Source organism: Stylophora pistillata, chromosome 3, assembly GCF_964205215.1.
Source record: "Stylophora pistillata chromosome 3, jaStyPist1.2, whole genome shotgun sequence".
Lineage (NCBI taxonomy): Eukaryota > Metazoa > Cnidaria > Anthozoa > Scleractinia > Pocilloporidae > Stylophora > Stylophora pistillata.
Window position 1 is genome coordinate 32,436,913 of NC_142521.1, and position 26,261 is coordinate 32,463,173.

A 26,261-nucleotide genomic window follows, 5' to 3' on the forward strand; every position below is an offset into this window, starting at 1 on the left:
ATCACACGTTATACTCGCTCTACTATATGTATCGAGCACTGTTTTACGGATACCAAGTTTAACCTTTCCATGCAGATAAATATATATTTTCTAAAGATCGATGAAAACAGATGTGATCTTTCATTTTTGCTTTGAGAGCCCTAACGGTCAAAAACTTAAACAAGAGAATTATTCTCATGATCAAACAAGGAAAATTCTATAGCTTAAGAAAGAGGAGATTAAAAGAGTGGATAGAAGAAGAAGTTGTAATAACCGTGGAAGAACTAATGAGAACTCGCTAAGACACCGTATAACCGTACAACTGATTGGTTCTTGATCAGCTTCTAGCCAGCAAGGGACAACTTCAAGAGAAGATTATAAAGGCCAGCCAGCTTTTGATTACCATTCCTAGGGATTCAAATCTCATTTTACCGCTCAAAAATCCCGGCAGTTTCGCCCCTTAGCCTTCTCTGCAAAGTTCAAATAAAATTTCAACAGATTTTAAATATTTTGTTCAACAAACTTTGTTCTTATATCTTATATTGCAGGCTTCATAATGCTGTAAGACCAATATGATATCAATCTGAGGCAAAAAGAGAGCCTTGAGGAGATCCAGAGAAGTCAAGATTCGTAGAGCAACATCTTTTAAAGACAAAATCTGTTAACTGCGATGGCCTCCACCTCAGGTCTAGATGAAACAGACTTTGCACCATATAAAAACGTTATACGCATCGCACGGCTCTTAACCGGTGAAGGTACAAAGCTACTAAGGGAAAGTTTTGACCTCATTCATCCCCCAAGTATCCTCCCAAAAATCTTGAAAGACCCTACAACGGTGAATAAGCTAAAGTCTGCAGTGATAACCAGAGCACAGTGGGACTGCCTTTACCCTTCTTTGGGAGTAACTGTAGTGTCAAATGATTTTGACTTCTCTCTGCTACTCACTTTATTGATGACAATATGTGACTACACTCCTCCTCTTACGGGATGGGATACTCTGCCTGTAGCAACTGATCAAAGTGCAGCTGCTGATTTGGCAAGAATCAACTTTTATGGGAAGTCACTCTTCCGTCACTTGGCTGACAAAATCGAAATGTTAGACGAGTCGTTTCTTTCTCTATGGGAAAACATCAAGAATATATTTCACCGAATCGCAAGCAAGATCGGCTCAACGAGGAAAGGCAAACTAGAAGAAGCCATTATGATCCTGTCAAACGACTTGCCGGTGGTTATGGATGCAAGAGAGACGGAAGAATTGAAGATGTGGTACACGACTCAAATAGAGATCAACAAAGCCATTATGGAAAAGAAAGCGTCAACCAAAGAAAAGATCGAGACAAGTATAGGAAAAACACAGAAAGAGCTTGTGAAAAAAGGAGGTCTTATGACGAAAGGCCAGCACATAGAGACGCTCTTTCGAAATATCGCTAAAGATATCAAAGATCCGCTCAGGAAGAAGCTGATGAGCCTACCTCAATTGCAGAAAAGAGTTAGATTTTTTCGTAGAGAAATTCTTCCAAGATTTTCAACCCGAGAAAAAGAGCAAGATGAAGGTTAGATGGAACCTTCATTTGAGAAAATATCACTACTGGTGTCACGGAAGTTTGCTTACAATAATTTCACGTTTCCAATGAAATTGGTTTTCCTGTCTCAGTTCAAAAGTACTATTTTGTAGGATTGGAAAACTTATATTTTTACACCCAATTTCTACATTAAGGTTTTATCTGATACAATTTTACTGGTTAAAAAAAGAAGAGTCCCACCAAAAAGGCGACCCTAATTGACGATATTTATCACTTTCAGTATTCTTAATCGGGGTGACCTGAGCATAATAGATATATTTAGCCAAGCCTAGAAGCGGAGCTCCCAAGTTCGTAACTTGATTAATGATAACATAAAAGATGTGCATTTGCCAAGACTCGCCTGAGACACCCCTCCCTTCGTTTTGATTGTCTCCCCTACCCTACTCGTGCAATCTGAGGGCACGTACGCTCGGTCAGTCACGTGACAACCAAACGAAAAGAGGTTGACCAAATTCCATGGGTATGGGGCTCTGCCCCACGCGCCCAAAGCGCGCGTGGGAGCCCCGCTAATATGAGTACTTAGTTTATACTTTTTGGTTCGAGTTTATTGAGGGTTTGAGCATAAGCTTATTTCCTGACGTAGACATTCTATTTATGCAACGTCAGGAATGTTCCATATCATCATATGAAACATACTAAAATAATGAAGCTCAGTATGATAAATGCTTCTCTAATTCTTAATTGAGGTCCTTGTTTCCCACGATCTAATATATCGGAAAAATATTTTTTAATTCTCTTTTAGGTAGAACGGAAAAACTCCTGTAGCTGTGCTTTTGTTTTTGATGTCTTATATTTTTTCCACTCCATTTGTTTACAACCGAAAATTATAGTACATCACAATAGTCAGTAGTAATTAAAACGAAAGTTAACGGAAAACTTCTTAACATTTTAAAGGTGAACGTTACACACTCCGGCAAGTTCTAGAGGTTTTTTTTTATTGTTTATTCTGCATACGTTAAACACATTTTTTTTTTATAGTTGACCTTCATCTGCATATCGAATGTGTGTCCATCTCAGGACCTGGTCTACAAGGAGGTAAAGAAAAAATAATTTTTGAAGGAGACAAACCTATGTTAGAAAAAGCCCATCAGAAGAAGGAGAAACAGAGAGTTGCGGACGAATCTAAAGAGAAAGTTTCAGAGTCAGTTCGCTTCTCCGAAAGGACACAAGGTTAGCTGATGACTGTTAGAATAATTGTTTCCTTTGATGCATGGTTGAAATTTTGTTATGCTACTAGCATCTCCTTTATAAGAACAACACATGAATCAAGAAAGCGCTTTGATAATTAAGTCACACTCTGACCTGTAGAAACAAATTGATCCCTAAAGGTCAATCCCAATTAAAGTCACTGCAGAAAAAGAAATCTTATAGATAACCAAATTCGGGCCTTCAAGATACTAGTTAGCTACGAAGTGGGTTACGAAGTCACATATTGAGAACAAAGCAATTTAAAAGGGGTTCTTTGCTCTACATAACATCATTCATAATTGCCTCGTTCCATTATGTGTCGGTGAGTGGTATCCAGGAAAACACGAGAAAATCCACGAAGTTCGCAATGACTTCAGTTACTTGGCGTTAAGCTGTAAAGATCAGATGAAGGGTTTGTGTATGTATACCAGGATCTTAATATTCAAAGCCCATAGATAGTGCTATACCATGTTATGATGAACTTTTGATTTCTTTATCGTCTTTCACACTTCTTATGTGCCTCGCAGCAATTTATTTACATGTGTTCTTTTCGTTTTGTTAATTACTCATTTATGTACCATATTTGACTACACTACCTACATTACCTACACTACCAATGGAATACATACAAAAGTGCAGATATAAGGGCTTGTAGGTCAGCAGACCTTATACATATATGTAATGTTATTCATCAGACGAGAGGTCCGTATTTGAGAGAAACTGTGCCCGAGGTATTGGATACCGTCCGAGGTCTGATTAGGTGCCTAGTTGGTAGGATAGGCCAATCAGTCTTGTCCATGCCTACCAAATCAGAATTTCCCGCTCTGATCCCTTAGAAACAATGAAGAATTTGAAAAAACAAACAATCAAAAACACATATTCGTATGAATAACTGTAGCCGCTTTCCAAATTTCGTGAATTTAGAAGCCCTTTTTAGTAAAAAACGATTTCTCGGCTTTTTTTTTCTTTTTTTTACACCATTCGAATCGGATGCGTAACATGTCTTAAAGAAGTAGAAACAAGGTATTCTCAACCGATTTTTTGAGATATAACACTTGGTTTAAAGGCAGAAAAAATCGAGAAATAATCTCTTTCAAGAGTGGGAAAGCATAAGAATGACATGTCAAGCACCTCCAAGGGAGGATGAAGGTGTGCATGATACACATACGTCATCAACACAGACTTCTGTTAAAACGATTAAAATGTGAAATTAAATGCGCTCTTTGAAGAAACAAGGACAGCAGGATATGAAGCCTCCAACGCTCAGGCTTTTCAAAGTGTGTGAAAGAACTTAAAAACTGAGAATCTATGAAAATCATACATGTGCACTACGGTTTAAAGAAATGTATTAGTTGTGTTCATTGTTACGAGCATCGCTTTCATAAACAAGAATTTAAACTTGATCGGGGCTACCGTGTCAGTATGTTTTCAGTAACAATGATTGTGCAACACTTTACCTTTTTGCATGTACAACGATATTTTTGTGAATGAAAGCTGCAGACTCCAAAATTAATATTTTACTTTTGAGCGCCTGGCTCTTAGGGAAACGAAAAAACTCACGAAGAGCCCAATCGCGTTGAAGTTGAAGACATAGATTTTAATCCAAAGCTCGTTGCTGAAGGTTAGCTCTTACAAAACAACTCTTTCTCAGGTCGTACCTCATTTCAATTGTGCTTTAACCAGTTCGGTAGCATATCAACACATTACTCGCAAGTCCGCGCGCATATAAGAAACTGATGGGCTTTTGAATAGCTGCAACATAGCCAGAAATCGAGGACGGCAAGCGGCATTCACCACGGGCGCATGATCAGACTCGATCAAAATGGCGGCCAGGGCGAAGAAAAGAGCGAGCAAGGGCTTTTATGAGGATTTGAATAACATGAGCACTGCAGATTATCTAGATGATTGCACATCAGCAAGGAAAGGGCCATTTTATGAAGTAGAAAGAGTATTGAGTCAGCGAAGGATGAGAGGAAAGGTAAATATAATGATTTTACTCTTTCGGTTCCTTCAATCAAGATAGTACCATTCTTTAATGGTGCAATAGATCATGGAAATGGTCAAGGCTATTTTTTTTGCTTCTCTGTCTTTTGCATATTGTAGTGAGACGTCCACAACGTTAATTTTCCAAGGTAAAAAAGATTTAACTGGCGGTATATCAGACACGGCATAATTAATTATTTGAACAAAATCTTTCTCGCAGTTTTTTCCCGCTATATTTTGAAATTCAGCCGGTTTCTATATTCAATAGTTGCCCTATTTTAACAGGGATTACAGCTGACCAATCGAGACGAGGTAGAACAAAAATGGCTGCCAAAGAGCTGCCAAACAGAAAGAAGACAAACCTTCTCTCAGCATTTTTCCCTCAGTAATGGTTCCGATTCTTCATTGGTTTCAACTACAACGAGCCCGATTTTCTTCGTAAAAAGGCTGTGCCTTAGCAAGTGTTTTTTTTTTCTTTTCTGGAGAGAAAAAAAACCTTTGTTCTCCAAGATAAACATCGAATGTTTTGGATGGGAAGCTAGGCAAACTTGTCGGGAAGAGAACTTTCTCACCTCACGCTTAGAAAAACATGAAGATAAGCGCTGTTTTCATAGGTTAGTAAGGGCTTCCATTGGGCCTATCATTTCTTGTTCGATGAAAATGTAGCTGAAAATTACAAAAAACAGGAAAGTAAAAAAATTTCCCACATATTTCTTTTATGTTCTGCCGCCATTTTCAATCTCTTGTTGTGTTATCTGCGCATGCTCGCGAACGTGCTGGCAGCCATGTTGTCCGAAATTTCTGGATATGATGCATCTTCGTAATCATCTGCGAGTTCCTGTCGCCTTTTGCCTTCTGCCTTCAACGGTCCTTAGAAATATACCTAAAAAAATTGAAACCGGCGAAGAACTTTCAAATAACCAGCACGGTAACAAGGAAAGAAGACAAGTCGTCGTTTATATGTTAATAAGTACTATTCGTCTTATCAATTGTGAAGCTTGAGGCTATTTAATTTTTATTATTATTATTTTTTTTTTTGTGCCTTTAGCAAAAATGTCCACTACATCAAAATCAGAGATTGTACTTCGGCGCGGACGTGTTACAGAAGACCCGATGCTCCTTTCATATTTACTCGCCGCGAACTATATGAGAACCTCACCTCCTGTTAGTAAAGAAGATCGTTTTAGTAAAGAAGATCATTTTAGTAAAGAAGATCTGATGCCAATGAGGGTTGTAAGTACACGCTATAACGAGGGCAGCTTGATAGCTATTGCGCGCTGCAGATCATTAGAAAGCCTTGACGCACTGTGGGATGGCTATCGCATTGGCCTGTTGAATGAGATGGCGCAAAAGTATCTTGTGACAGAAGAGATTTTGATGGAATTTGGCTTAACTGAGATGATACTCAAAATAGCTATTTCTGAAGAGGAATACAGAGCTGATAGAGATTATTTCGTATGTGGTAAGTTGAAAGTTTTCCTTTACCAAGTTGCTATTTATATACTCAAGCGGTTTCCTTTTATCCCTTGTGTTCTTATAATAGTCCTGTCACTTGTATAGCCCTTTAGTTCTGAACATTTCTGACGTCATCTCTATGATCTGTGAGAGCAAAAACATTAGACGATTGTGTAAGATTTTGTGAAAAAGCATGCTGACACAAGTGTACTTTTTAACTTTCGAGTGTCAGATCCGAAAGTAATTCTGAAAAGGTCTGGGGTATGACCCAACCGTCTCAATTTAGTAATATAGTATTTCTGACCACTTGCAGCCAGTGAGGCTGAATTATGGGTGCAGTTTAAGGTTGAGAACAGACGTCACCATATCGGGCGCCTCTGGCAGCCGCAACAGTCCATCGATCTCGCCTTCCCACCTATCCCACCCCAGGGGAGGACATCCATCACACAGTAATCTCGTGTGTGGGGTATTAACGTCTCCTGCCCCCAACCCTGCAGGAGACGGGACCTCCATTTAATCGTCCCTGTCCGAGAAAACTAGAATATCTAACCATTTCTTGATGTTATAGAAAGGTAGCAAATTCTTCTCAATTATTTTAAGACCTTGAGTGTTGGTCCGGCCGGGGCTCGAACCCTCCACCTCCCGCACAACAGTCCACCACACTATCCATTGGGCTAACTGGGCGGCGGTCCAATTCCGACTCTCAAGTTACAGTCGAAACAAGTGAAGCGTACTCCTCAAGATTACATTAATGAAGTAGCGCAGATCGTGTTCAAATCAAAAATCGACTTCTAATTCAAACAAAGTTCCGCGCCTTTTGAAAAAAAATACGTTTATCGGGTTCAAAATTGGGATCATCGATTCATTGATGTAGTTTTTAAGGGTACGCTTCACTTGATTTGACTGGAAACATTCCTAAGCTCTCTACTTACATGCGAGAGGAACAGGAACCACTGCAAGCCAAACAATGTATCGCAATAGCCGATGGAGGGCTAGCTACATATTGACAGGGTGTCAAAATTACAGACCGAGGGCGGTGAGGTCCGTAATTTAGGACCACGTGGAGCCAAATATTTTTCCGTCAGTGACAGCAAAAACCCAGTCAAAGTATCTCATCGCATGCCTACTTGGTCGTCTTGTCTGTTCTCGACTCTTGTCATTTTATCTCATCCCATCACGTTCTGGAAAGCTTAAAAATATTATACAACAAAACCTATTCCTTTCATCTCCTCGATTCAGAGAAAGAAAATGACAATTAATCCGTAAACAACAATGATTTCGATAAACATAAACAGCCAAAGACTAACGATAAAAGTCCGACGTTTCGGCGACATCTTGGAGCCATTGTCATGGAAAACTAAATTAAATATGCGATTTCAAGAGTAACTAAGAATCCAGAGTCACTAATTTGCATAGGTCAGCCAAAGACCTATGCAGTGTTTACGCACTGACGAGGTCTTGCTTCTATGTCCATCAACGTGTACGAAGAGGTGGCCACGGGTGTATCCGACATAACCAGCATCGCACTGGTCACACTTAAAGTTGTACACAACGCACTGTTGATCAATGAGTTGAGGCTTTGGTTCGCTTGTCGGGAACTCCTGGGCAATCTTGCAGCTCGTAAACACTGGTTGGACAATGGTCTGGAGTTTCACACTGTGGTCTTTTAACTGTGTCTTCACGATATTAGCTGATTCCTGGTCTTTAAAGGGTATGACAACCCGAGTGGTGTTTGTAGTCGTAGATTTTAACAGTTAAAATTCATTGCGGTTAAAATCTACGACTGTAAAGTAAACACTACGATAATAGACACGCGGGCAGGATTCCGGATCCGGATGACTTTCACAATTGTTTTAAGGTGTTGAAAATATGCCATAACAAGTTTGATTGTCTTTTTAATGAGATGTTACTCATTAAACAACTACGAGCTTGTTTGAACGTACAATCAGACTCAATTCGCGCCAAGGTCTTTGCCTGACCTATGCAAATTAGTGACTCTGGGCTCTTAGTTACTCTTGAAATCGCATATTTAATTTAGTTTTCCTTGACAATGGCGCCAAGATGTTGCCGAAACGTCGGACTTTTATCGTTAGGTTTTGGTTGTCTATGTTAATCCGTAAACGCGGCACAAATTTAATTTTTGTTTTATTTCAAATTTGATTCCACAATTGGAATTCATGACCTGCAACCGAGTCATGCAGGGTCGGACAGCTCACCCCATCCGAATTGGTCCTACATACTTCAACTTTCATTTTGGTTTTCTAATGATAGGATTGAGTGAACGGGCCTTACGGTTCGTATGATAAATTTGTTTATAATAGAGTAGACCACAACCAGAACAGACGAAACGAAAAGGAAAAATTCTGAGTCCCCGTGTGGAATCGAACATCAGAGCTGCAGATTTCTCACTCTTACGCCCCATCACTTAGCCACAGAGACTTTATGATCGAGACTTAGGATATTGCTAGATCCAAATGCGACACACGTCCAGTCCCATGCCTCTGACATCGAGAAAAAGATTTCTCTTGACTCCATCACCAAGCTCAAATTACCATCTCTCTTAGTAAAACCTATTAACTGCCTGTTTTACAGTTTCTGAAGTAGCTAGAATTAAATTAGTATGTGTAATCAAATGGCGAGAAGTGAAATTAGGAAATAATTTCACGCGCGTTTTGTCAAAATTCTGATAATTTCCCGAGCCTTTAGGCGGGGGAAATTATCAGAATTTTGACAAGACGCAAGTGAAATTATTTCCTAATGTCACGAGAAAACCATTTGATTGCCTTTTAATAGCATGGGTGACAAATTACGTTCACAACCGTAATTGTTTTTAATGGTTTATTTTATCGAAAACCGAGAACATCAAGAAGAATCTAGTTTTTGTTTAAAGCATACATCATTGTTAAAGTTCGTAATTTTCTGAGTTTCTTCAAAAAATATACCTTTCGAATTCTTCGTGCCTGTTAATAATTTTCGGCCGCTTCTTTTAATTTCGTAACTTCTTCAAGGGTCACCGTCTTAAATCTCGACGTCATCATGGCTCTGATCGAGATACAAGAGATGTTACCATGGCAATTTTGTAATATCACATGTGAAATTAAAAATTAACGCTGAAATTTCGCGCCAAAATTAAGGAGTAATTTGTCACTCATGATATTATTCATCTAACCCAGGACATTCGGAGTGCTTTCTCCCAAGGGTAGTTTCTCAAGGTCCTTTTGGACTTGAGTCTGAATCAGACCCCATGGAGTGTGAATCACAGGCCGAGACAGACAGTAAGCTTGAGGATCTGCAACAGCAGGAGGAAATGAAAATCGGGCCAAATGCTTTGTCACAAAACATGCTACAATCTACTTCAAACGAATCTGAGAGGTAAGTTTCTTAAACATCACGAGTTTTAACTGCATGACAAATGATTCATTTTGACTTAATCTATCCAATCTTGTTGCCACCTCGTGACATCGACAACGAATACATACATCTTCTCATTTTCTCCCCTTGTTTATCTTCTTTTTCATTCCCTTTTTCATTTCCTTTTTCATTTTAGTTGTTTAGTTGACAAGAGTGGGTCACTTTGGAAGCTTCAAGAAATCCAAGCTGCCGCATGTATAGCATTTGCCCCAAACGCTGTTCCGACAGCCATATTGTTCAAATGTACCCTTTTGGGTTCAACAATGGAACTTCTGCCTTTGGCGAAGAACGAGGAGTTGGTTAGCGATGTGATACAGCTGTCATATAGTGAATTATCAGGCACTAGTTTCACTGGAGAATTTGATGAAACAGTAACAGTTGCCCTCTCACATAGTGCTGCTAAACTTGAGGGATATGAAGTTGTAATTAGCGAGCTAGTTGATTCGACTAAAAGGGAATGGAAAGATTTGGAGACAACAAACGTTTGGGAGAACTCAGGTAATAATGAAGGTTAAAACATGTATTTAATTCCGAGGAATGTTTTCTCTCAATCGCCGTCTTTTCCATTTTATCATCGTTGATACATACGTTTCCTTTAAAACCAAAAACGGTTTTCTACGTTTTTGTGATTTTTGCTCATTGCTTCCACGAAAAGTCCTTTGCACCTGACATATTCTACGTTGAGAGCTTCAAATCATGATGCTTTGAACTAAATAAGTCTTTGCTGCTGGCTAATTATCTTTCACATAGTAGGCATCTCGTCCTTTTAAAGTGCAATGTTAACGAAGACGTACTGATTATATTTCCCTTCGTGAAAACGCCTTTGTTTCCTCCAGATGTCGAAGAAAACCTCTTGTCAAGGCTTAGAGTGCCGTACGCTGAGGCCAGAGTGACACGCTGTTCCACCTATGCTGTTCTCTACAGACTCAAGTCGCACACATACTTGATCGACCATTCACGTAATCAGAAGTTCACCTGTAGAATCCCGGAGTATCCAGACGTACAAGTTACAATTCCAGCCGAAATTGTGACTAAAGGGAACTTGCAATTAACCCTAAAGGTATGCTTTTAAATTAGTAAATAGACTGAACCAAGCATCAAAGTAAAGCTCGGGAGGTTTTTTTTTAACTACTCTATTGCACGTCTGATGGTTACGGTAAAGCTCAGTAGTTGCCCGCAGCATTTAGATTACGGCTTTGTTGCAAAGTGATCTTGTTAAAAGCAATTGCTCTGTTTTAAATTAAGATGCTACTACGTTGTGTGTTTGTGTTTCTGGGTATCAGCACCACCATAGTATCAATGGCAGCGTTGCTTGTTGTCAAATCATACTTCAATCTGCCTAATGATCGGCCATTTGACAAAGGTTGAAGAAATAGTTAAATGCCACGTTAAATACACGTTTCTTTGACTCTGGAGATTTTCACATCTATAACAATTTTGTTATCTGGGAGGCGCGGTGGCCTCAAGGTTTGTGCACTCGACTCCGGATCGAGTGGTCCGGTTTCAAGCCCAGGCCGGGGACATGTGTTGTGTTATTAAGCACAACACTATCTCAGTGCATTTCTTCACCCAGATGTTTAAGTGGGTATCAGGGAATTTAATGCTGGGGGGTAACACTGGGATAGACTACCATCCTATCCAGGGTGGAGTAGAAATACTCCTAGTCACTTCATGCTACGGAAACTGGCGTTAAGCACCGGCCTGATGGGCCACCTGCCTCGTTGTCACGAAGTCAAGAGAAGATTTCTGTTTTCCACTTAAAGCACTTTATTGGTCTACTAACTTTAAAGTGGTATCTTAAACTTCTAAAAACCTTTCTAAATCTCACAATCTTGAACCTTATTTAGAGTAGTCGATTACGTCATACCTATTTCTAAAACACTATTTTTAGCAGTAAGAACATTCTAGACGCTGATGATGAGATATCCCTAAAATAACGAAACAGAATTTTCCGGAAAAAGGCGAAGTTTCTAGCACAGCTTATCAAAATAGTGATGTGGTTGCACTCGTAAACAGAATTTACCCTTTTTTACAATATTAATTTTGTTTGCAATAAACACGGACTACTATGGGGGCCTTTGGTAACTAAACTAGTTTGCTAATGTTGAAACTTTACTTGAACTGCTAGACATTGATGGGATTCGTCGAGCAATCTCATTTTACTCATAGACTTGGTTTGCGCAATTATGGCTCCCTTATGCTTTATAACAGGATAGCTTGCGGTCCGGGCCTTGACTATTGCTACTCCTGACCAAATTTCAAACCAAAGTGTCTTGTTTTTTCTTTCTATTTTTTTTTCTTTTCTTTGCCCTTTCAATTTTTTTTTTCTTTTTGCAGCGGAACAATTTTCTACAGGAAAGAACTCAAAGAGTAAATAATTTTGTTCAGATTACTTTATTTTAAAGGTACAAGAAATCCCACAAGAATGGTTGGAAGAAAGTGGAGTCTTGGCAGGACCTGTATTGCACATCACATGTTCCAGTGCTATTCAACTATTAGAACCAGCAGAAATTACACTCCCCATGTCGCTTAGCGCAAACGAGGAACAATATGTAGATTTCTCAACCTGTGATATAGTGGTGTCAGCAAATTCTGACGACGGAACAACAGGTTGGAAAGATATAACAAAGGAGCTGCCAAGACCAGCGGAACTAAATGATAGAGTGGTGACATTTCAAGTCAGACATTTTACTCGGTGTGTTAAAAGGTTTCAATTTACTATCCCAAATGGGCATTACTTATCAAAACAGAACGAGAGTCTTTTTAAAAATAATATGACAATCTGCGGATTTTTTATTTGTTTAAAAGAAAGCGAGAAAGCACTTATGAGTCTCATTGCTACACCAAACTTGAAGAACAAAGAGCTAACGCTGACATAACGAATCATTTCTTTGCAGGTTTTTGGTATCGCGAAAGGAAAGAAAACGTTTAAGAAGGCAGTCTCGTCTATATCATCACGCTGATTCGAAGCCAAGAACAGCCGGATTCGCTGCGTGCTTGTGTAGAGTCGACGAGTTTAGTAGAAATTCTCAATTGAGATTTTGTTGTTATCCTAGTCATTTGGAGAAACGAGTCAGACAGGAATGGTTTTCTACATACTCAGTCTCCCTTTATGGATGTGGAAGCTCTAACGAGAAGCTCTGTGACGATGAAAGAATAACTGCAAGGCCTTATAGGGGTCTCAAACTTCGTAAAGAAACATTAGCTGACGAATTAATTTTGAGGTAATATTATGTGAAGTATCTCTTACAACATAAGTGCTTACTAACTTGAGAAGTTTTAATTAGATTTATATTTCGCCTATTACCTTTGAAGTTTTTCCTAAATGTACGCTACTCAAATCTAATTTGAGCTTACTATAGGGAGATTTTAACAGTAGGAAGGTAATTGGAGTCAACTAGACAGCTCAAGCACTTGTACAAACATTTACGTAACTTGCAATGATCGGATTTTTTGGGTCCAATTTAATTCGAGATAGAAGTCAGATGTTCACGGTCAACGCTGTTTGCTAAGGGTGACGTTGATTTTATTTAAGAAATAATACATTTATTTGCGTTCAAGGTTTAATCGCTCAGAGAAGTACGAAAGCGAAGTCATTGTGCAAAGAAATCGAGGAGATGTCCAAGTTAAGTTCTTTAACGAGGATGGCTCAAAATGTCTGCGGAACATGACAATTGTTACACCTCAAAAAGTAAGATTTAACTGCGATATAACATAACATTAAACTCAAACCATTTACTTAATGAAAAAGCACAGGAGCAGGGGCTGAATCTATCAAGAATAGTATCAGTTCAAACGGAGAACTAGTGAATTAAGTCGCATCCTATTTATGGCTGGAACCATATTCCTTTTCTTTCCTCGCTTCCCCATAGTTTTTCCTTTTTTTCTTGCTTATTTCCCTATCTTCATGCCCCCCTGGTAACCTCTTAGACAGGATTTCTTTTTTCAATTCATCTATTCGCCTTTAGATGTAGTCCTGTTACAAAAATTCATGTAAAAAATTCATAGTAAAAAATTGGTAATTTTTCAGGTCCTCTCAAGTTATTACGTAACAGTTTCAAATTTTCTCTTTCCTCATACTTTAGACTCAGGTTTTACAAGATGCACGTGGTAAGTCTTTTTGGAAATTCAGTTTGATTAGAGATGATTTCCGGTTAGCAGTACGGACAATGGAAAGTTAATAGCGAAGAATGGCGGTCTGCACAGGTGTAGATTAAAAATTCAAATAGGTTGACCATTCGGATTTCTTTGTTTTCTGAACTGTGAGAGATGACCAATAGTTATAAGAAACGACTTGAGTCTTGCAGTCAATTCCCGCCTGAAGTCGCCTGTTGTGTTTTCATCTAGGTTATTTACTCCAATGCATCCAAAGTAAAGCTCGAAACCATGAATACTTTCTTTCTAACCATATTCATGGTGAAAAAAAGTGACAATCTCGTAAATGGCAAATTTAAGATCTATGATAGAAGTAAATACATAGTGTGGGCTGGAATTCTACAATTCTGCATGTCAACGAATCTGTAGGCATGCTGTAAGAATTCAGAATACACCACCGTTTCTTTCTCTTTTGAAAAGAGAAATATGAGCATGTAGCTTTTATTTTTGTCTACAGGAACGTCAGAGGCAGGCGATAGTTCAGAAAATATGAAGATTTCGTCTTCTCATGGTGGTCCAACTCCTAAACGGCCAAAAAAGATCAAAGGTATTTTTTAACCTTATAAAACGCTGATGTATGGTGAATGTTGTAAATGAGGTCCCATACAGTCAAACCTGTGTTAAGCGGCACCGTATTAAGAGGTAACCTTGTTATGAGAGCAGTCGCGGTCACCTTTGAGTGAGTCCCAACTGCCTGTTTGTATTACCCTCCACATGTATTTCTGGAGTACAAATATCACACGATATTTGTACTCCAGAAATGTTCACGAAATTCGCCCGCACTAAAATAACAATTTGGCGTGTTGGATAATAAATCTCCTATGGAGTTTTATTGTGTAGTATCGCTGAGTATTTTTACGAGTTGTGCCGTATTTTCACGAGCCCGAAGGGTGAGTCAAAATAGAAAACAACGAGTAAAAATACTCAGCGATGTTGCACAACAAAACGTCTAATTAACAATTATTCCACGATCGCGCGTTGGATATGAGATGATAGATAGCCAACGCGGCGCGTAGCGCCGAGTTGGCTATAATCATCTCATATCCAACAAGCGCGAGTGGAGTAATTGTTTTATTAAAAACGTTAAATTAAATTATTAAATTTTATGAGATTTTATTAAATTTTGTAAAATTTTTAGCTCCCTTTTAATTTTAAGCTGACACGTACGCTTGCCATATTTGTAGATTATGGTATATTGGCTGATATACCATAATGGCTAAGCCAATAAAAAGTCTTGAATTGCATTATCCAATGATCTAGTTTTTAATAATAAGATATACCTTATTGCAGCAAATTAACAATGCACTTTGATAACGCAATTTTAAAAAATTCGCGTTGATTTAATGTATCTTGATTAATGTCGATGTAAATTTAATGCACGTTATTTTACAACATTGTTATTTTAAAGCACCTTTATTTCCTAAAAGCTAACTGCTGTAAATGCTTCTTTTTCTCCATGAGACATGTGTGTTGAGATTTTGAAAGTGCAGCACGTTTGTGTACCTGCAACAAACTGCGGTTTGGTTTCCGTCAATCAAACGAGTGAGCAGCTCTTGGTGATTTCACGGAGGCTTTGAAATATCTTTTGAATTAATAGGGGCTAGTTAAGCTTCAAAACCAAATTTTTGGCTTTAACAAAAACTTAGAAACATCCGTGGACTTGTCTTGGAAGGTTTTATTGACAGAGGCCAAAACGCAGTTTAGCGTTCAGAAATGTAAAGTTCGAGTTTGCAAAATTATGAAAATAGCAGTAAATAAAGCAAGATGCTCATCAAAAAGTACGCTTTTAATGCATGTAAATCTAATTTTTTAAAAATTCGCGTTAATTTAGTCTAACTTAAGTTTTCTTCGCGTTGTCATCATGCATTGTTAATTTCCTATAATAAGGTTTATATTTATCGCCCGATATCAACGTTAGTAGTATTTTTTTAGCGGGTTTTGTCATCGTTAAGTTTTAGATTATCCATAAATTAAAGCCAGAGACTAAATTTCATGTTCATGTTTTCATGTTCTGTTGTGGTCGGCCTTGATTCTGATATTGGGGGCATTTTCAAAATTTCCTTTCAAAAATTGCACACTGCTCAATGCAGTCTGGCCAAAGTCCCCCGCAAAATGTTGATTCAATGCAAATACTCTACTGTGCTGCAGGTATATAGATACGTTATGAGAAAATCCGCGTGCTCAAAAATATTTTTCGTTTCATAGCAACTTTCGTAGCTAGAGAACGGGAAGACTGAATAGAACTGGAGTATTGCTGTCACAAGGAACCTGAGGCTTGAGAACTTTTCCCAAAATTTAAATCAATATGACTCGATTGTAGGGAACTAAAGGCAATTTGCATCGTTTGATATTGCTACCTTCCCTGAGGTTTCCGGCATACGGAACAGAGCTGAAACCAACAATGACTTTCCGACTTCAGTTCGACCTACAACTTTAATCTTTGCTTTCTCAGAGGCGTTTAAGGTGATGTCCTTTAATACGGAAGGTCCGCCTTCATAGTAAGCTAAGGAGAGATGACTTACTTTCAGGCTTCCTTTATCGGGCCATGACTGAGGGGGACGGGTTTCAATGCTATAGCGAGGTTCAGACCTTATCTTGGTATAAGACATCACCCGCTCAACTGATGTCATCAGATTTTCCACCTCTGAGGTTGGTCACACAATATTGTGTGCCATCCAGGGACTGCAGAGCGTATGTTACAGCCAGTCCAGCCAGTGCTGAGAAAAATAAAGTATCTGAGATAAATAGTGATGTTTGAAATTGGATGGTTTGGAGAATGCTGGGATTAATTTTTACGGTGGGGCACAAAAGATTGCGCAAGTTAGCCTTGAGTACCATTTTTCATATCATGACAGACCCAAGGAGAGTTGAACCAGCAGAGAGGAATTTAAAGGCACTTCATCCTTCTAAACCCATCTTAAATGAGAAAACTGTAACAAGCACTGTTCCTACGATGTTTTAACAAATAGTTTTTTATTTAAAAAATAGTAGCTTGCGCATACTTACCAGGATTTTCTACGACCAAAATGGCAGTTATTGCAACAATCGAACTGGACATCAGATCCAAGCGAATACTCAACCAGCGGGTACATGATATCACCAAAATAAAAGCTTGTGTGTTCTCGTCCTGATACCTCTCTGTTCTTATATCAAATTTTCTACCAAAGACTTTTTTGAGCTACTACAGCTCAGACCTCTAAAGCCATAACGACCATTTTCACTGCCAGAAAATTTTCAAACTCTTTACTCTCGACTTCTAATTTGCAACCTCCAATACGATCGTACCGAATCTCTGCGTCACTCGGTGATGTTCGAGTAAACGGGGCTGCACTTCAATGCCTTGATCCGTTTCAGTTCTCGTGAGGACTGCAATTGATAACGCGGGTATTAACCAAATATCACGATGACTGGGAGAAGGGCCAAGAAAAAGCCAGCAGGTTGTTGTAGCAGGGACCAAAACAGCACTTACGGCGAATAGGGAAAATTCAGTGGCTTCCAAAAACAGCGGCGGTAGCACGTCTTCCATGCAACCAACATCTCTAGAGAATCGATTGAGAATACAACTAGCTGGGGTAGTATCGAAAAACGACACAGGAGTCTTGATTATGGTTGTGGTCATTTTGTTGTGTAGGGTTTCGGATATATTAGGAGAAGGTAGTAGACCAGCAACGACGATGCTGTCATTATAATGATAGATACAGCAACCAGACTGGCGTAAATAATATGGATGTCCCACCTTTCTGATTTTCATTTGACGTCTCTGCAATTTTAGCTAACCACCAGTTTGGAACTATTGGGCGAGTCAATTACCAATAACGAGTAAAAATACTCAGCGATACGACACACCGAAATGATAATAATAATAATAATGGAAACTTTATTTGTGTTTTTAAATGTACAATTGTAAATCTCACTACGTATAGGCAATTTACAAATGCTGCTTGAGATTGGCTTATTCAACACACACACAAAAATCAAAAGTGCATCAAATCAGGGTTATCCCAACTCCTATTTCTACAACAAAAGACGTAATATGTTGCTCTAATAGCTATATTTATCATTGTCTTGATTATGTAAAGTTGCTGCTTTTTGGCAATGCCTATGTCATTCATCAGGTCTAAGAACGTAGAGCATTCACCTGAGAAAACGCCAAGGGAGCTCATGGAGAGATTTACAAATTTCACACATCTGAAAGTTCAACTCATTTCGTTAATCAAGTTCCGATATTTTTCTTTTTTACGTACTGCATTGTTGTACAAGTTAGATTCGGAACCAACTGTTAGTTCTAGAACATATAGGCACTTGGACTGGGTTAGGAAAAGAAGATCTGGGCGATAATTTCCACCAGTTATTATTGAGGGATTTAGAAAACCAGTAACATCTGCATAGATTGAGGAGCTAACATTAATTACAGGTTGAAGGGTCTTGGAAATGAAGTTAAGGATTGAGTCGTGTCTCCAGGTAAAGCGATCAAGGCATTGTTGATAACCAGCGACAACATGAAGGAGTGATTCAGGATTAAGGCAAACGGAACAATCAGGACTTTGTGATAATCCCCATCTTACCAAATTCTTACGTGTAGGAAGAGAGTTGTTGATGTAGTGGATGGTAAAGTTGTAAATGTTCTTCGGTAGATGGGACTGGGCCACTGACCAAATAGAATTAACAGATGACAATGAATACTTCATAACATTTGAGAAGAAGAAACCTTGAGATGTTAGGTGGTGTTGCAGTTTATCCTCTTGATTAGAACGGAAATTCTTAAGAACTTCCTTAGTGGATTTGTACACATCATATTGAATATTAGTGTGACAGCCTGACGATTTCCAGAGAGCTTTCAAGGAATCATTTGGGGACTCTTTTAATGAATTTCGGAGAACTGACTGGCACTGAGTAAATTTGATAGGGGGGAGGACAAATATTAAGACTAAATTTATTGCTTTCTAGGAAAACATTGCTCAGTGTTCCAGATATCGGAATATCAAGCCATTTTCGGATGTAGCCATTCACTACAGAGTCGAGATGTTGCGTTATCCAGGTTTTGGATATATTTGCTATGGTGAAATGCCATGACAACTTCGATAGGACATAGCGGCTGTACAGAAGAATTTTGTGTTTAGGATGCAGTGGCTTTATATCGATGTCATTCATCAAGATTTGTAAAAGAGAAGACAATTCAGATTTGTGTTGGTTATTAGACATGTTGAAGTCAAAGAAGCGACCTAAGTAACGAAATGATTCACCAATTTCCATACAGGGAATTAGAACTCCATTGATCAACAGCTTGGGTAAATGGACAGATTTAAAGCACAGTTTCCGTATTCCAAAAGTAGAACATTTGTCAACTCTGATCGTCATGTTCGACCAATTACACCATAATATGAAGCGATTAATTAGGTGTTGATAATAATAATAACAATAATAATAATAATAATAATCCATATATAGCGCCTTTTCTACAAGATTCAAAGGCGCTGTTTACAAAAATTAAATAAAGCTAGAAAGTAAAAATGATCATAAGAAATTGTGATACCTCTCTGTTCTTATATCAAATTCTCTATCAATTAGTTCTCGAGAAACGTCTAATAAGTTATTTATCATCCAACACGCCAAACTGTTATTTCAGCGCGAGCAAATTTCGTGGATATTTATTTACGTGGAAAGTATGCGAGGCGGAATGGAATTGGTGCGTTGTCCTAGAACGTTCAGTGTGTAAGAGAAAGTCGTTGTGGTTTGGTGCTCGGGCTACCAAGCGACCGAAAGTGAGTGACGGTATGGTAAAACATTCTCTAGTTGAATTTTCAAGCCTTACCATGATATCCATTCACTTCCGGAAATGAAGAGTATGTCTGTTCCGTAGAGAGGAGAGGAGTTCTTTTTAATCAGCTACTAAATCTTGAGTACGTCAAGATAGTAACCCTCAGCTCACACTCAACCTGATGACAGGTACATTTACCAACCTGACATTCTGCTTAGTATGAAAACAGACCTAAGAAATGAAATAACAAGTTCACTTACCTGTAGATGTTTTTTCGGCAGATGGGGTAAAAAAAGGCTGTCCCTCTTTAGAAGAGTTGCTTGACCTCTCGCAAAAGCTTGTCAAGTGGAAACCACTTGGGCGTTACCTATTGGACATGGATGAGTCTACAATAACACAGATCCATAAGGAAAATGAGGAACTGGAGGAAAAGGCTTATCAAATGTTGCGACATTGGAAACAGAAAAAACACAAAAAAGCAACCTATCATGCTTTATTTTCGGCTTTGTGTAGGATAGATCGCAAGGATTTGGCTGAGGAATTTTGTCGAGCAGGAACAAGTACCTTTTAATATACTTCGTTGCAATTTATATTCTGGTGATACGTATTTCATACACTGACAGCTATATTTAAGTCAAACTCCTACTTGTGCTTCCCCCTTTTTAGAAACTATGCTATTATTAGATTCAAAGCGTTACTGGTTCCATGGCCGGATGTCTTCTTTCACATACTGCACTCCTTTTTTAATCAGTGTATGTTTGGCTAACATCAAACAAATTAAACCTTAACATAAAAAAAATCAAATTTCGTTATATTTCGTCCATGTCCAAAAAGACTATCTTTTCAACCTAAAATATGCATATTTGACAATGAGGAGAATATGAACGTCCCCTTAGTCTGCAAAGATTACGCTAAGTGTCTAGAAATATTAATTTACCCTAATCTTTCTTGGAAGATCCATATTGAATATATCACTCTGAAGATTAGTAAAACTGTAGGTCTTCTCGCACAATTAAGACACTTTGTACCTCCCCACACCTTATTAAATATTTATCAGTCTTTAATCTGTCCTTATATTACTTATGGATTATCTGTCTGGGGCCAGGCCTGTAAGTCTTATCTAAATGATATCTTAATGTTACAAAAATGTGCATTACGTTTCAGGTACTTCGCAAACAAAAATTAACATACCATTCCACTGTTTATTAATGCTAAGATTTTGCCTCTGAACTTTTTGTTCTACGAAACTTTATCCGAATTGATGCACGACGTTAGCACTGCTACTGCCCCAATTAATATACGTAATTTATTTACGAAAACGTCTAGTATCCATTCTTATAACACACGCTCATCTACTTCAGATAATTTTTACATAAAAGCTTCAAGACTTGAAATCCAAAAATTTTCTTTTTCAAGGATTGGTGCTAAACTGTGGAATGAGATACCTAACTCTCTGAGAGGGCTACCAAAGAAATCCTTCAAACTCAGAATTAAAAATAAACTATTAGGTGTACTCGAAGATGAAGACTCTTTCATTGAGGTTCACAAAATCTTATTTAAGCGAAATTAAAATGTCAAGTAGTAGTAGTAGGGGGGAGGGAAGAGAGAGGAACAAACAAACAAACAAATATCATCTATTAAATCACATTCTTTTCCTACTTTTCTTTTTAATTTTACTAATATTAATAGTAATAAGCTAATGATGGACTGTAGCTATTGATGGACTAGCCCGCCTAGACTAGCATAGCTATATGCGGGCCAGTCTGACTTTAAGTGTATGTTTTTATGTAATAACAATAATGATAAACGATGACATGATTATGATGATGATGATGATGATGATGGTGATGATGATAATCCCATTGGTGCACGGGCGGACTAATAGTCCTAACGTTATGGTTAGCATGGCTTTTGTATCTACCTATTTTCCCTAAAGGCTATAGCCTTTCCTTCCCTAGGGGTTCGTTTTAGTCAGATAGTTTGCTTGAAGCATGTTCACCTTATTAGTTCTTCATTACTCTACCTTTTCAAACACCTTTGTGATACTTAAAAGAGAAATGTGATCGTTTGTCTCACGATGAAGTCACTTGGAATGATTGTAAGACAAACAATTACATTTCTCTTTTAGTATCATTGACCACGATAAACAACCACAATTTATTTAACAATATACAACTTTGTGATATTTGCAATAGTTTTGACGTCCATGAAACAATCTTCAACCTCTCTTTCTCACAAAAGGAAGAAGCTTAGGAAATATCTGATGGGTGTTTAAACTTCAGTTGATAAGGAAAGTGAAGCGAATTCAAAACTTAGAAAAAAGAAACCCCAGCACTTCTCGTACTACATAATCGGAGTGTCTCACGGAGGACCATTTAATAAAGATCCGTTTGCATGATTAACGTCTCATCGTAAAGGTAAATTAAGATATCTCAAGGCGTACAAAGAAATATACAAAGGAGCAATACGTGTATTTTTCTCAAAATCCACGACACTCACACCTGTTTTTGATAAGTGAAACGTGCTCGTGTTGCAAGGATTGATGCTTCTGAAAATTTCTCCTGTTCGATTGTTCAGAAGTCCAAAACTAGTATTTTCCTCGTTGAATTGATGAATGTTCCCATTCTATAACTACCGGAAGTAATTATAGAGTGACTTCTCCCTATGTTATGAGTGCATTTTTCAATTAAGAGTGTTGAAGAAAGCAAACTAATTTGTTAAGTATATCATTATGATAACGAATAGAACAAATTATCTTTTCTGGTTTATTATGAAACTCATGCGACAAACATAGGGTAGAATTTTGAGTCATCCTCAAGGACCTTTAGTTTAAAATGTACCATACTGACTTTTTTACGAGAAAAGGAAAAGCTATTGCAATTGAAGGCAGTCACCTTGACCACTACTTTGCTTCATTATATCCTAAAAGTCTAACATCATACATTGAGTAACGTTTTTTTAAGAATTGAAAATAAAGATATTGAAAGCACACAACGGTTCGGTATCCTGATTATGCTTTTAAAAAAAAAGCTTTCGTGTACTCAGGTCAAATGCACGTGGCTTTTGCCATGATATGTCAAGCAAGTCGATTATGCCAGGGTTCGTGACATAAACTTTAAATCGACAAAGAAGATGAAATCTGACTTGGATGCGAGCATTGACAATGTTCCAAATGATTCTTTTCCTGATGATTACAAACTTGATCTATGATGCAAAAAAATTGTCAAAAGAAATCCCAGCCCCACCAAAAGTGGAAATGGACCAGTTCTTCGCTGAACTGAGCAAAAGCAAGAATAAGCCCATCGCTCTCAGTCTCATTCCAGAATATGCTGGAAGTTACGTTTGCGAGAGTCGCTCTGCGCCAACAATGAAAGATCTTTTCTATGAAGGTAGATCCTGGACAAAATGTTCGATTCGTCGTTTCGTTATGGCGTTTCGTCGTTTCGTTATGTCGAGTCGTTGTTTTCCGAGTTCGACTCGTCGCACTTTCAGTTCGTTTCGTCGTATTGTCAGTTTGATTCGTCGGCTGGCCTCTTCGACTCGTCGTTTTACGAGTCCGACTCGTCATCGAACACATCGGTTCGTCGTTTTGTCGTTTCGTCATTTCGTCATGGCGTTTCGTCGTTTCGTTATGTCGTTTCGTCGTTTCGTTATGTCGTTTCGTCGTTTCGACTTGTCCACTCATCAGGAGGTATAATTCAACCTAAATTACATGAACAATTACTTGATTCCATACTCTCTTACATGAATCATTAATGTGGTATCTATTATTTGCTCTCTGCCGAAGGAAATGGATCCTTTGAAGAGCGACTTACGCCACATCATAGAATTCGTCTTGAGTCGAGTGAATGATCGTTTTCATGAAAGTGACAATGGAATTGGATACCTAGTAACACACCTTGACAGAGCCTTCTATATTCTAGCTCGTGCATCTTCGTTATTTAACATTCTTCCTCAGCTGGAGTGTTTGTTACAAAGAGCTTGTTTGTTGTTCTTGGTGGCAGTGACAACTCATTGTAAAGGCGGTTGTTTAAGTTTACAGGATGCAGGGGTCGTCCCAGCATAGATTTTCCAAGAGAACTTCTGGAACAGTACCTTGAGAACAATTTTAGACATATTTAAATTCGAGATGATAGTTGATGGTAGTTTTTGCCGTTTGAACGAGCGGATGATAATGCATGATTCCGACGTTTTGAGCGTTAGCGCTTCATCGTACAGCGAATAGAATGGGTAGGTTACTTTTCATCATCTTTTTTTCACGGTAGGAGAGAATCGACATTAGCACTCAATTCTAAATTTGGCAGTACATGTTACGTTTTAATTCAAGTAATTGAAAGATTTACACCCTCAACTAAAGCACGGCTTTACTGAGGCTTTTATTACGCCACACTTCCACTACTAAAGCACTGTGCTAGGAATTGGGAATAAACTAGAACTCCTTAATAAACATGTTTTACTAATAATCCTTGGTGAAAAAGTCGGTACATACGAGGTGCTTTTGGAAAGTCCAAACCTTGTCAGCTTGAGAAAGAAAAGACTTTTTCATATATTGATTTTAGTTCACAAGTCATTTCGAGCAGCCGCAGCTGCCTACGTAGCAGCATTATTTACACCGAGGACCAACATTAATGGGCCTAGAGGTATGAGCACGTTGCAGTTACCATGTGTATAAATACTACATCTTATGGGAAAAACTCCTTCAAATTTCTTGCGCCCAAATTATGGAATTTGTTTTTTTAGAAACAACTTCCTAGACTTTACAAGCATACATACATCTGTTCTCTTTTTCTTTTTCTTCATTAATTGTACATATATTTTTCACTCTATTTATTTCTCAGAGAAGTGCTTGTACACTATTCTTCAATCCAAGTTGAAAAAAAGTTTTACTACTACTACTACTACTACTACTACTACTACTACTACTACTACTTCTACTTCTACTTCTACTTCTACTTCTACTTCTACTTCTACTTCTACTTCTACTTCTACTTCTACTACTACTACTACTACTACAACAACAACAACAAATGAAAATCTCTCATATGGTCTCTTTGGTTGGCATTAGGGGAGTTTCAAGCCCTAAGTTTACTTATTTTGTTTATTACAATTTAATGGCATAAATACACAAATGCTGGTATGATACAGTTAATTAACCAAAAAAAATTTAAAAAAAACCATAGGAGAATCTGCAAAAGAGTCCCAGACCCCATGTATCAGCAGATCACCCAATACATACAGTACGAATGAGATACTGTTATAATAAAGACAAATAAAATCATGATTTACCCACAAGGAGTTTCTTCACATTAAATTTAAAATTCCCAGTACAATTTGCAGTGCGAATGTCAGCAGGCAACATATTCCAAGAGACTACTATTCGATGGAAATAGGAATATTGAAGGGAATTAGCCCTTGCATATTCTTTTTAACGTCAGATGATCATGATGTTTCAAGGAACAATAATCTAAATTAGAGTAATAATCCACAAAAGGTGAAACATCAATGTCAACAAACCCTTTCAGTGCCTTAAAAAAGAAAGTTGTGTCAATTAAAACTCTTCTCTGTCTTCCAAAGATAATAGATTTAACTTCTCAAGATGAGCTGGATAGCTATCCTTAGTTTTCAAAATAAATTTAGTGGCGTGTCTCTGCACTCCTTCAAGCTTATCAGTGTTCTTACGCGAATAAGGGGACCATATCTCAGAGCAGTATTCAAGGTTAGACCTTACTAAGGAACAGGAAAGGGTTCCTTTGCACTCTGGGGTAAAAGTAAATGGGTCCACTTCTACTCTGTATCTTTAAAAATTAGTTTTTTTCTTCAATTATTTTCAATTATTTTAGTCAAACTCGGTTTAATTTTTTCTAATTAATTAAAAAAAAGGAGAAAAAAAGTTACCCTCGACCCTCAACAAGAAACCCTTGACCCACCTACCCTCCACAAATAGATAGACTCCCGCGATAATTACTCTAGGGTGCTCGCCCAAGTGATTCATTAACTTTTAGCTGATCCGTTTTTCTAAATAACTCGGACGCTTCTGCAGATTAAGTAGCTATTTTAAAGATCTATTTCCTTCGGCAGAGGGCAAATTATAGATACCACATTAATGATTCATGTAAGAGTGTATGAAATAAAGTAACTTCATGTAATTTAAGTTGAACTATAGCTCCTGATGTGTGGACAACTCGAAACGACGAAACGACATAACGAAACGACGAAACGACATAACGAAACGACATAACGAAACGACGAAACGCCATGACGAAATGACGAAACGACGAACCGATGTGGGCGATGACGAGTCGGACTCGTAAAACGACGAGTCGAAGAGGCCAGCCGACGAGTCGAACTGACAATACGACGAAACGAACTGAAAGTTCGACGAGTCGAACTCGGAAAACAACGACTCGACATAACGAAACGACGAAACACCATAACGAAACCACGAATCGAACATTTTGTCCAGGATTTACCTTCATACTTTTCGAAAACAAGTATCTTTACTTTACCTATCCTGATCTACTAAAGGTTTGTCAGGAGACTGATATCAAGATAACGACGGAACAGATCACTCAAGTTGAAAGGGATACCATTACTCAAGCAAAGGGGAGCAATTTTCTCAAACATAGGGCTGGAAGAATTGGTGCTTCCCAGTGCAAGGCTGCATGTAACTCTGACCCTGCCTTACCCTCTCAAACCTTAATTCATTCTTTTTGCTACCCAGAGTTAAATAAAATAAACACTAAAGCTGT

The 26,261-nt window shown here is 38.2% G+C and overlaps 1 protein-coding gene across 4 annotated transcripts in view; it reads left to right on the top strand.

Moving 5' to 3' along the window:
* LOC111340569 (uncharacterized) overlaps positions 1 to 21,336 on the top strand; it is a 42,098-nt gene extending 20,762 nt beyond the window's left edge. Inside the window, exons 2-13 of one of the 4 annotated variants that reach the window (XR_015999022.1) lie at positions 528 to 1,532; positions 2,541 to 2,732; positions 5,782 to 6,195; positions 9,362 to 9,560; positions 9,736 to 10,097; positions 10,436 to 10,659; positions 12,005 to 12,294; positions 12,497 to 12,823; positions 13,161 to 13,290; positions 13,630 to 13,709; positions 14,212 to 14,301; positions 19,794 to 19,932. Coding sequence is in view for 3 of the 4 variants with exons in the window: in XM_088754383.1 (XP_088610509.1) it covers positions 650 to 1,532; positions 2,541 to 2,732; positions 5,782 to 6,195; positions 9,362 to 9,560; positions 9,736 to 10,097; positions 10,436 to 10,659; positions 12,005 to 12,294; positions 12,497 to 12,823; positions 13,161 to 13,290; positions 13,685 to 13,709; positions 14,212 to 14,301; positions 19,794 to 20,083 (3,426 nt within the window). In the remaining variant the exon portion in view is untranslated. Of the gene's footprint in view, positions 1 to 527; positions 1,533 to 2,540; positions 2,733 to 2,767; positions 5,348 to 5,781; positions 6,196 to 9,361; positions 9,561 to 9,735; positions 10,098 to 10,435; positions 10,660 to 12,004; positions 12,295 to 12,496; positions 12,824 to 13,160; positions 13,291 to 13,629; positions 13,710 to 14,211; positions 14,302 to 19,793 lie in introns of those variants that run through there. The other 3 variants (XM_088754383.1, XM_088754384.1, XM_022947426.2) reach the window with 3 other exon arrangements.
* The last annotated feature ends 4,925 nt before the right edge of the window (positions 21,337 to 26,261 follow it).